Below are 12,066 nucleotides of genomic sequence, written 5' to 3'. Positions count from 1 at the left end.
GGTATAAACCTTCATTTTACAGTGGGACAGAGCTTAGGAAAACACATTTCAAAGGGCCAATCTATCCCTTAACAAAGGCACCTTTAACATGCCTGCTTCATCCAGTAATCATGTTTACTTTTTCTGCTAACAACAACACATTAAAGAAATTGTCAAACCTTTATAGATGCATCCTTGAGCTCGCCGGGGCTATCCTGTAGAAATGAATGGAGATGACACATGAGCAGGTACAGTTCACAGAAACCATGAAGAACAGCGGAAGGCACGATGATGGCAATGCCTCAACATGCAGTTACACCTTTGAGAAGCAAGTCTTTCACACTGTTAGATACAGAGGGGAACCTTTAAAAACATAACTCCATATGAATTAGCAAGGCGAGTCTCATCTACAAAGCACAGAAAGTCAGTTTCTTTAAATATCTTTTTACAAATGAAAAATATCAAATGCATGAGTTTCTGTATAATACACTGAATACATTAAACTTATAACTTCTTAATTTATGGAAAAAATAAGACAATCCTAGGTGATCACTGGCAACTATAGCTCTACAGCTGGCATTAGTCTTAGTGCATGACAGCATTAAAATACCAAACAAAAACTTAACATTTCTAGTTAAGTAAGATAACATATGTTTGCACAGTTAAATGGAAATAAAAAAAACATTTCTGTTAAGACAAGTAATAAGACTTTACCACTGTCTAAACTTAAAAATGGACATCTAAACTACCAAAATTTGGTGCCTCAGATAATTAAAATTGTGTCAGGAAAAGTTGAAAATTTTTTTCATTTTTAATTCATGAACTTTAACATTAGTGTGCTGTCAAATATGATTATTATGCAAATCAGAAAACAAATTTAAAAACACACCAAGGTCCTCCTTTCCAATGCTCTTGATGCCAAATTAGAAACTTACAGTTAAAGGAAAACTCAATGATTTCTTGAGCATAGATGACTTAGAAAAATTAAAGGAGCTGCAAGGAATGGCTACCATGATTCTTCCATTAGGCTACACCCACGTTTCTGTGCTGCTTGAATGCCATGGGATTCTCCTGACTGGACGGCGGACCTGGCTGCCACATCAACTTTAATCGCAATGCAGGGCTCAACAAGGTAGGTGTCCCAATGGACATACAAGCAACACTCGAAGAAAAGATGCAGAAGCTGCATGCTCAATGAATATAGACAACTACAGGAGATCTGATCACCAAGCTGAATTTAAAACGAACTCCTTTCTTAGACTCCTTCTTAGAAGGCAAATATTGATCAGATGATCGTCGAGAAGCCAACGAATTCAGAGGTATCTTGTTAAAACCCGCATGACCCAGGAAATCTTCAGTTCAACATATTCAATATCAGTGCTGGAAAAATATGCTCCGTTCTTCTGTGAAGCCTTAACTTGCTTGCAGATAATTTCATATCACCAAATAATGGACAGCTTAAATTAACAAGGCACTTCTGCGTATTTTTTTTTCTTTTTGAACTCTTCAGACACTATTTACAATTTTGTGCTAGGTCCTTGAAGCTTTTTTTTTTAATAAATTAATGGAAAATAGTCCATCAAAGAAAGAAAAGGAATGCATTTTCTACTTGAACTTAAAACCTCCAGAGGTTCCACTGTGCAAATGACATCAAACTTGAAGGAAGACGGACACTGGTATTCCAAACAGGTGAGCCTAATGTAGAGACAGCTTTCCTCAGGCTATACTAACCTTTAATGTCGAGGAATGTGATGGTGATGAGTGGGTATCAAGCTTACGACGTTTTTGTTCTGAAAGTAAAAGAAAAAAATAAGGCAAATGGTTAAAATAGAAGCCATAAAACTGTTAAAAACAGTAAATGGAAGCTACAACATTCACACATTTGCATTAGGAGATCTGCATAAATTTCAATAAAGAGCAAGTGGGATATAAAAAGATAGAATGGAAAACATATTACAAGTAGTATTATCTATGAAATGCATATATTCTTACATAAACTGCTCCATACTAAAAGTATGCAGTGTCACAAACTGCTATAACATCAGAACATACCAGGAGCACACAGCTGTTAACACCATCAGAACTTTCCTCAGCTGCAACTAGTATTTTCCAGCACTGTTTTCCAGGAGGTCAATTAACCTGTTATGAGAAAACCCATAGAGAGGAGGGGTGGCCTCCAGAATTTTCTGCCAAACAAGTAAAAAGCCTGTAGCAAAATGGCTAAGAAAAGTACAGTTGTGTACACTTACCATAAATGTAGACGTTCGAGTGTATTCACTGTTGCAGTCGTCACATTTGGGTTATCCTGCCAGGGGTAGCCCTCAGTCGGCCCGAATACAAGAGGCTTAGTATTTATGCATTGGTTGCTGTCACTCCAGAACAGACGTCAGGTCGTCAGTGGTATAAAAACAGGCAGCTGACACCATTACATCAATTTTTCTTGCCCCAACTGTCAGGAGCCCCCAAACAGGGAGCTAAGTTATGGTGGAAGAACACCACCAGTAGAAAGTAAATACCAAAAATTCCCTGTAAGGAGTGAGGAAGAGAGAGACAAGGGGGATGCAGGGGGGGGGGGGGGGACCAGGACTGCAACAGTGAATACACTCAAACATCTACTTTTATGGTAAGTGTACACAACTGTACTATGTTCTACGTGTTTCACTGTTGCAGTCATCACATTTGGGTTGATTCCCAAAGCTGAAGAAAAGGGTGGAGGCAGTCAAGAAGACTGGGGGCTGGCTAGGCCTGCCCTGGATTTGTTGAAGATAGGCAGGTGGTAATGCTTGGTGAAGGTATGAACAGAAGTCCATGTTGCAGCCTCCAGGATGTCCCTAGTGGGGACCCATCTGGGAAAAGCTGCAGAGGTGAAGGCTGCCCTGGTGGAATGTGTCCTGACCTCATTTGGGGGCTTTTTCCCGTGCTGTTTGTAGCAAAAATGGATGTAGTGTGCTATCCATTTGGAGATCATTTGATTGGATATGGCCTTGCCCTCTGCCCCTGCTGCGAAGTTGATTGGCAAATGGTCAGTTTTTCTAAAAGATAAGATCTGAGCTGTCTGTGCACATCGAGAGATTGCAGAATCCTCCCCCCCTTATTTTGTGGGTTACGGAAAAGGTGGGCAAATGAATGGATTGGCTGAGAGCCACACTGGACACCACTTTAGGCATGAAGGATGGATTAGTCCTAAGGGAGACCCTGTCAGCATGGAAAATGATGAAGGGCTCTACAGCCATGAGTGCTTGTAGCTCTGAAACTCTTCTAGCTGAAGTGATGGCCAGAAGCAAGGCTGTTTTCCAAAAGAGGAATTTTAACTGCTGAAGCTGCAGTTTCAAAGAGGGGTAGGGTGAGCTTTTCCAACACAAAGTTATGGTCCCAAGCTAGGGTAGGAGCTCTTCTGGGTGGCCTTAAGTTGTTAGCCCCTCTTAGGAACTGTTTGATGAGAGGGTGTGAGAAAAGAGGTGGCTCTATGCTGTAATGAGCAGAGATGGCAGAGGCATGAATTTTAATAGAAGAGTAGGACAGACTCCTGTGTAGTAGGTCTACTAGGTAATCCAGGATGAGAGGAAGGGAGGGCTGTGCTGTTTCAGCTCCCTTAGCCTGGATCCAGGTGCAAAACGTTTTCCATTTGTCAGCATAGCATTTTATAGTGCTGGGGCATCTGGCCTCACATATAACATCTAGGACTTGTTTGCTTAGGCTGGCAGCTTGAGGAGAGGTCAGGGAATAAGCCAAGTTGACAGGCTGAGGGTTTGCAATTGGGGATGCATGAATCCTCCATTCTTCTGGGTTAGGAGTGTTGGGATCTGAGGTATGTGCCGTGGTGGCAGGGGTGACAGGCTGAGAAGCAGTGGGTACCAGTTCTGGCATGGCCAGTCTGGGGCAATCAGGATTGCCCTCGGTTTTTCCTCCCTTACTTTGAGCAGTACCCTTGAAATGAGTGGTAGAAGGGGAAATGCATAGACCAAGAGTTTTACCCACTGGAAGGATAGAGCATCCACTTTCCAGGCCTTGCTGTGAGGTTCCCTGGTGCAGAATTTGCTGAGCTGATGATTGGAGTGGGAGGCAGAGAGGTCCACCTTTGGAGTGCCCAATTTCTGGGTTACAAGGGTAAAGGTTCTGAGGTATGGCTGCCACTTGTGTGGGTCTAGCATGTTTCTGCTTAAGTTGTCTGCCAGAGAGTTTAGGGAGCCTGGCAGGAATTATGCTAGCAGCTGTAGTTGCATGGCTGAGGCCGTGTGCCAAAGGGTCATGGCGAGCCTGCAGAGAAGATAAGAGTCCCTCCCTGCTTGGTGATATACCACATCACTGTGGTGTTGTCTGTTTTGATCAGTAGAGGCCCCGGGGAGAGTAGGGGTCTGAAAGCTGTCAGGGCATGCTGAACAGCTAGCATCTCTTTTTGGTTGATGTGCAGATGTATTTGATTTCGGCTCCAATGGCCCTGAATGCAGCTGCCCTCCAGGTGTGCACCCCAGGCACAGCCTGACGCATCTGTGGTTAGGGTCTGGGGCGACATGGGGTTGTGAGAAGGGAAGTCCCTTGTTGTGGCTGCATGCTGCTGCCCACCAAAGAAAATCTTTCCTTAGACAAGGCATCATTGGTATGACAGTTTCCAGGTCTTGAGAGTGTTGACACCAAAGGCTTTTTAGGTACCACTGGAGTTTCCTCATATGCAGTCTGGCACATGGAATGAGTAGAATGCAGGAGGCCATGAACCCTACAGCTTGCAGGATTTTCCTTGAGGATAACTGGGTTCTGGTGGCAAGCTGAAAGACGTAGCCTGTCAGGTAGGCTTGTTTTTCTGAAGGAATGCCATCTGGGATCCTGTGTCCAGGCTTGCTCCCAGGAATAATTTTTTTTTTGTGAGGGGTCTAGTTTTTATTTCTTTTCATCGATAGCATACCCCAGGGAGGACAGTAGGTCCTTTACAAAGGTCAGGTGGTGTAACAGCTTTTCCTGTCTGCCTGAATCAGGCAATCATCAAAGTAGGGGTAAATCTGAATATTTCTTTTTCTGCAAAAAGCAATGGCTGGAACCAGGTATTTTGTGAAAACTTTGGGAGCAGTAGATAAGCCAAAGGGAAGCTCAGAGAACTGAAAGTGCATAGATCCTGCCCTGAAACGTAGATATTTCCTGCAAGATTCCCTGACTGTAATGTGCAGGTAGGCCTCTTTTAGGTCTAGGGTGGTTAACCAAGCATCCTTGGAAAGCATGGGAAGAAGCTGCTGGAGGGTGAGCATTATGAATTTTGACAACACCAGAAAGGTGTTTAGAATGGATAGATCGAGGATGGGGCGCCAGGCGCCCTCTTTTCTGGGTACCAGGAAGAGTCTGGAATAGAAACCTTGGCCTATCTGGTCTGCAGAAACTTGCTGTATTGCCCTCATGGACAGCAGGGAAAGGACTTGCTTTTTGGCCTCTGCCCACTGATTTAGAGGAAGATCTGGGAACCCGTTTGGGGTTGGCAGAGTGTGGAAATAAAATGTGTATCCCTGGGACACTATGTCGAGGACCCATCAGTCGTTTGTAATAGAGGCCCAGTTGTTTGCATAGAAGGAGAGTTTTCCTCCTAGGGGCACAAGCAGGTGGGCAGAGGTAAGGGGTGGAGGTGTAAAGTCAATGTGAGTTCTTACCATAAGGGGGTGGCTTAGCATTCCCTGTTTTTGAAGAGGAGGAACTCCATTGCTTAGATCTCTGCATTCCCTGGGACTTCTGTCAGAGGGGTGTCTGCTTCCCCTGGTTCTGGGCTGAGCTGGCCTGAAGAAGACAGGAAAGGACCAGTGCTTGGAGTGGCAATGCCTACTGAACCTCGGAGGCTGTACCTGTAAAAAGTCTTTAACTGTCTGCATAGAGTTAGCTTTTTCTTCCATCTTTTTAAGACCTCTTCTGCCTTGATGCTAAACAAATTGTCTTTGTTCAATAGTGCGTCCAATAATTTTGATTTGACGTGGTCTGGCAAGGTCTGTTCCTTAAGCCAAGCATGCCTTCCAAGGACAGAACCAATGACTGCTGCCCTGAAAGATGCTTCTAGGGTGTCAAAGCCACACTGCAAGGTGTGCTTAGTAACTTGACTTGCAAAATGCATAGGATCTTGTAATTCTTTATTTTCTGCACAAGCAGGAAAGGAAGATATTTTTTGTTTAAGGAGTTCCATGGCATGCTGCTGATATTTCAGCTTGTGGAAAGTACAGTTGTGTACACTTACCATAAATGTAGATGTTAGAGTGTATTCACTGTGTTGCAGTCATCACATTTGGGTTATCTGCCTGCAGGTAGCGCTCAGTCGGCCTGAATACCAGAGTCTTGGGATTTCTGCGTTGGATGCTGTCGTTTCTTCCATGACGTCTGGGGTATAAAACATGCAGCCATGCCATTACATCAGTTTTTCTTGCCCCAGATGTCAGCAGCCCCCACAACAGGAAGCAATTACATGGTGTGGAACACCCCAAGTAGAAAGTAAATACCAATGTTATAAGATATGGCCAAACAAAGAATAGATAGAAGTATAGAGAAGTCAGGGGGCTGGAGGGAGGGTAACCAGGACTGCAACAGTGAATACACTCGAACATCTACATTTATGGTAAGTGTACACAACTGTACTATGGTTCTTTGTGTTTCACTGTTGCAGTCATCACATTTGGGTTGATTCCCAAAGCTGAGGATGGGTGGAGGCAGTCAAGAAGCATTAGGGCTGGCAAACAGGCCCTGTAAGACTGCTGTGGTAAATCCAGCTCTGGATTTAGAAAGGAGAGGCAAGTGGTAATTCTTGGTGAAGTTGTGTACAGAGCTCCAGGTTGCAGCTTCCAGGATGTCCCTGGTAGGGACTCCCCTGAGAAATGCTGTAGAGGTTGATGTAGTCCTAGTGGAATGTGTTCTGGATCCCCTGTGGGGTAGGTTCCCCCATGGCGTTTGTAGCAGAAATGGATGCAGTGTACTATCCATTTAGAAATGGTTTGTTTTGAAATGAACTTGCCCTTTGGCCTGTAGCAAAGCTGACTAGCAGCTGGTCAGATTTTCTGAAAGGTTTACTCCTGTCCAGATAGAACAAAAGCTGCCTGTGCACATCCAGGGAGTGCAGGATCTTTTCCCCTTTATTCTGAGGATGAGGGAAGAAAGTTGGCAAATGAATGGATTGGTTTAAAGCCACACTAGATACCACCTTGGGCATAAATGATGGGTTAGTCCTGTGGGAAACCTTATCCACATGGAAGATAATGAAGGGTTCCACGGACATAAGGGCCTGCAATTCAGACACTCTTTTTGCTGAAGTGATGGCTAGAAGTAAAGCTGTTTTCCAGGAGAGGGATTTTAACTCTGCTGAAGCAGCAGGTTCAAAGGGTGGAAGTGTGAGTTTTTCCAATACAAAGTTAAGGTCCCAGGCTGGAGTGGGAGCGCTCCTGGGGGGGGGGGTCAAATTTCTGGCTCCTCTCAGGAACTGTTTGACCACAGGATGAGAGAAAAGGGGTGGCTCAGTATTACAATGAGCTGAGAAGGCAGAGGCATGAATCTTAACTGAAGAGAAGGACAGGCCTTTGTGGAGCAGTTCAGTTAAGTAATCTAGTATATGAGGTAAGTTGGGCACAGTTGTGTCCATTCCTTGAGAGTGGGTCCAAGAACAGTATCTTTTCCACTTTTCTGAATAGGATTTTCTAGTACTAGGCCTCCTTCCCTCAAGGATGACATCCAGCACCTGTTTACTGAGTGTTGCTGGTGATGAGTTCAGGGGATGAACCAGGCTGCTAGGTTCAGGGTTGGTAGCAGAGGGTGCAAATTCCAGCTCTCTTGCTGGGGACAGCAGGGAGGGGGCCTGAGGCAGGTGCCATGGTGGCAGTGCTGTCAGACAGCGTAAAAGTGGGTACCAGTGCTGGCGTGGCCAGTCTAGTGCAATCAGGATGGTCTTTGGCTTATCCTGTTTGATCTTTAGTAGAACCTTCGAGAGAAGGGGCAGAGGGGGAAAGGCATAGATTGAGAGTTTTTCTCATGTAAAGGACAGAGCATCCACTTTCCATGCTTGGCTGTTCTGGTGCAATATTTGCTCAATTGATAGTTCTGAGGGGAAGCAAAGAGGTCTACCTATGGTACCCCTCACCTGGGGGTCAGAAGCTTGAATGATTTGGGTTCCAGTTTCCACTCGTGTGGGTCCATTACATTTCTGATTAAGTCGTGTGCCAGTGAATTTAGTTTGCCTGGCAGGAATTGAACTTGCAGATGCACTCGAGTGCTCAAGGCTGTGTTCCACAGAGCCATGGCTAACCTGCAGAGTGGGTAGAAATGGGTTCCCCCTGCTTGTTTATGTACCACATGTGGTGTTGTCCGTCTTTATCAATAATTGCCCTGAAAGAATAAGGCACTTGAAGGCTGTCAGAGCATTCTGTACAGCTAACATTTCTTTTTGATTGATAGGCATGTACATTTGTTTTGGGCTCCATTTGTCCTGAATACCGAGTCCTGCCATGTGAGCACCCCATGCATAGTCTGATGCGTCTGTTGTTAAGGTTTGGGTGGCAGGGGGTTGAGTGAAAGGGAGTCCTTTGTTGTGGTAGCAAGCCTCCACCCACCAAAGAAACTCTGCCCTTAGGCAAGGAATGATAGGAATCGTTTCCAGGTCCTAAGAATGTTGACACCAGAGACTTTTTAAGTACCACTGAAATTTCCTCATATGCAGTCTTGCATATGGAATTAGTAGAATGCAAGAGGCCATGAACCCTAGGGCTTGCAGTATTTTTCTTGCAGATAGCTGGGTTTTGGTGACCAGTAGATTGAAGTAGTTTGTTAAATAAATTTGTTTTTCTTGAGTGAGGAATGCCATCTAGGAAGTTGTGTTCAAGCTTGCTCCCAGGAATACAATCTGCTGGTTGGGTACCTGATGTGACTTCTTTTCATTGATGGGTGTACCCCAGTGAAGTTATAAGTCTCTTTACAAATGTCAGGTGATGGAGTAGCAATTCTTGACTGTCCGCCTGAATCAGGCAATCATCCAAATATGGGTAAATTGGAATTTTTCTCTGCCTGCAGTATGCAATGGCTGGAGCTAGGCATTTTGTGAATACCCCGGGTGCAGTAGATAAGCCAAAGGGAAGTGCAGAGAACAGATAGTGCATAGAACCTGCTCTGAAATGTAGACATTTCCTGCAATATTCCCTTATGGGGATGTGGAGATGAGCTTCTTTTTTTAAGTCTAAGGTGGCTAGCCAGGAGTGCTTGGCTAGCATAGGACGCAGCTGTTGGAGAGTAAGCATTTTGAACCTTGGAACCACCAGGAAGGTGTTGAGAATAGACAGATCCAGGATAGGGTGCCAAGAGTTTTCTTTTCGGGGTACCAGAAATAGTCTGGAGTAAAAACCTTGTCCCCTTTGCTCTGCTGGGACATGCTGAATAGCCTTGATACTGAGAAGAAAAAGTACTTGCTTTTGGGCCTCTGCCCACTGGTTTGGGGGGAGGTCTGGCCATCTGCTTGGGGTTGGCAGTGAGTGGAAGTAGAACCTGTATCCCTGGGATACAATGTTCAAGACCCATCTGTCCTGGGTGATGTATTCCCAGTTTTTTGCATACAGGGCAAAGTTTCCTCCTAAGGGTGCAAGTACTCGGCCAAGGCTTGGAAGGGTTAAGGATAAGTCATTGTGAGATTCTACCATAGGATGGTGGCTTATTACTCCGAGTTTTAGTGCTGGGAGCACTCCATTGCTTAGATCTGTGCATACTCTGAGACTGTAATCTTGGTGGTCTGCTGCCCCTGGGTTTGGACTGAAAAGGTCTGGGCAGGACTGGAAAGGACCAGTTTTTAGAAGGCCAATGCCTACTGAATCTAGGTGGCTGTACCTGTAGGAAATCTTTAACAGTTTGCATAGATTAAGCTTTTTCCTCCATCTTTTTGAGGACCTCTTCTGCTTTACTGCCAAACAGGAATTCTTGGTTAAATGAAAAGAACCAAACTCCAGATGAAATAACCACGTTGAAGCAGGATATGTGATCATAGAAACACGCTGGTTATACACGGGCAGTACAATTGCATAAAAACGTTAATCTTCGATAGCAGAGAAGTAAGCGCTTTCACAACCAATAACAGTTGCTTCATCAGACTACATATAAAATCAAACATACTCATTTTATATTTGTGATGCAATACAAACTGTCCAATCACTGAGATTCTAATTATCACATGAAAAAATTTTAAAGGGTAAGTACACATTTGTGAAAATGCTTGTAAAAAATATATCAATATACATATATACATCTAGGAAATAAATATATACACACATATATATAACCAACCTACAAGTCAGAAATTAATAGGCACATGCATTATACTTATAAAGAATAACAAAAAATATAAAATTTGTATTTAAAATATTATAAATTCAATGTTTCAAACTCCTTGATTTGAGGGCGGGTTTAAGCGACATCCTGCTATTCAAACCAGGAGGTCTGTCAGCATTAAGCAGCAGTATCCACCTCTGCTCAGCCTTCTCGGTTTTATTTCTAGCATCACCTCCCCTCATACTCATCTTAATCTCTAAACCTCGAAACTTAAATGTATGACTGACACCTTCCTTTTTAACATGCATGGCTAAGGCAATACTCTCTTTACAATTTCTTATATCTCTGAGGTGTTCTAGGACCCTTTCCTTAAATAAACGATTAGTTTTACTTATATAAAGAGAGTAACATTCTGTGCAATAACAAAAATAAACAGCATTCTTCATTGTACAATCAGCGTAGAAGTTACAACTAATGTGAAAACCTAACGTGGGGTGTACAAAGACTGCACCTCTGTGAATATAGGTACAGGCTGTGCACCTCCTGCAGCTATATGTCCCTAGTCTATCAGATGTAGTAGTTCCCTGGGTGTCATTAGTCTTATAACGTGTCTTTTCAAGGATTTATTATTTCGGAAGGAAAATTGAGGTGTATTACCTATCAATCCGTCTAATTCACTTATGGTGGATAAAATATCCCAATTATTCTTGATGATATCACAAAACACTTGAGTATTACTGGAGAAAGTAAGAGGCATTCTAACTATGTCATCTCTCATATGTGGCTCAAGGGAAACTAGTGTTCTGCTATTATCTGATTGAGGCTCAATGTCTCTCTTGGTGTAGTAAGGTGCACACCTATCTTGCCTATGTTTCCATGCTTCTCTGATCTCAAAACTGATGTCATGCTCTTTACAGCCTCTATCTATAAATTCTTGTTTCAGCATGCCCAAGGCAGCTCTCAATTGTTCATCGTGGTTATATAAACGCATAATGCGGTAAATCTGCCCTTTTAATACATTCCATTTAGTGTGTTTCGGATGCATGCTCTTGTTGTGTAGGAGATCGTTCTTCCTTATTGGTTTCCTATATAACGTTGTTGAAACTGAACAGATGTCATCTCTAGCCACTCTTACTTCTAGGAACTCAATATTAGTCAGGGAATAGTTATGTCTAAACCTAAGAAAGGTATTCAAAGTATTTATATATCTCAAGAACCCATGCAAACGTTCCTCTGTGTCATTCCATAACAAAAAAATGTCATCTAAAAACATTTATACCAAACTATCGAGGTACAGAAAACATTGTTGGAGAGAATATACTCTGTCTCCAATTGAAATAGCGATAAATTGGTGTAACTATTGGCACAGGCTGTGCCCATTGCCACGCCAATCTTCTGTAAGTAATGATTCTGTTGGAAAATAAACACATTATTCTCAAGTATAATCTCAAGTAGGGCGCACAACAATCTAACTCTGTCATAGCTCATGCCCTTACTTAACAGTAAATCTGTAATGTTCTCAATGCCCCAAGAATTAGTGATCCTGGTGAAAAGTGATTCTACATCTAGAGTTACAAAATAACATTTAGTATCAATAGAATCAAGTTGATCATTCAGTTCAATCAAAAAACTCTTAGTGTCCAGTAACACAGTCTCACATTGTTCAAGAATCGGGTGTAAATACTTTTCTACAAAAATGGACAGTGGCTCAGTGGTCCAACCTCTACTTGAGACTATTGGATGCATGGGAGGATTTGTTTCACTTTTATGGATTTTGGGCAGTCCATACACAATAGGTATCACTGGGTGTTCCACCTTAAAATATTTAAAAAT

General features: G+C 43.2%; 1 protein-coding gene across 1 annotated transcript in view; it reads right to left on the bottom strand.

The window, feature by feature from the left end:
• LOC122789852 (THO complex subunit 2-like) overlaps positions 1–12,066 on the bottom strand; it is a 2,223,396-nt gene that overhangs the window by 377,005 nt on the left and 1,834,325 nt on the right. Inside the window, exons 15-16 of the mRNA XM_044057286.1 lie at positions 1,711–1,769; positions 159–194 (exon numbers count right to left, since the gene is read on the bottom strand). Coding sequence (XP_043913221.1) covers positions 159–194; positions 1,711–1,769 — 95 coding nt within the window. The remainder of the gene's footprint in view (positions 1–158; positions 195–1,710; positions 1,770–12,066) is intronic.

This window comes from Protopterus annectens, chromosome 15.part0 (assembly GCF_019279795.1).
Source record: "Protopterus annectens isolate FY-2018-M chromosome 15.part0, PAN1.0, whole genome shotgun sequence".
NCBI lineage: Eukaryota > Metazoa > Chordata > Ceratodontiformes > Protopteridae > Protopterus > Protopterus annectens.
Note: the sequence above shows the minus strand (reverse complement) of the source record. Positions and strands in the feature narration are given on the sequence as shown.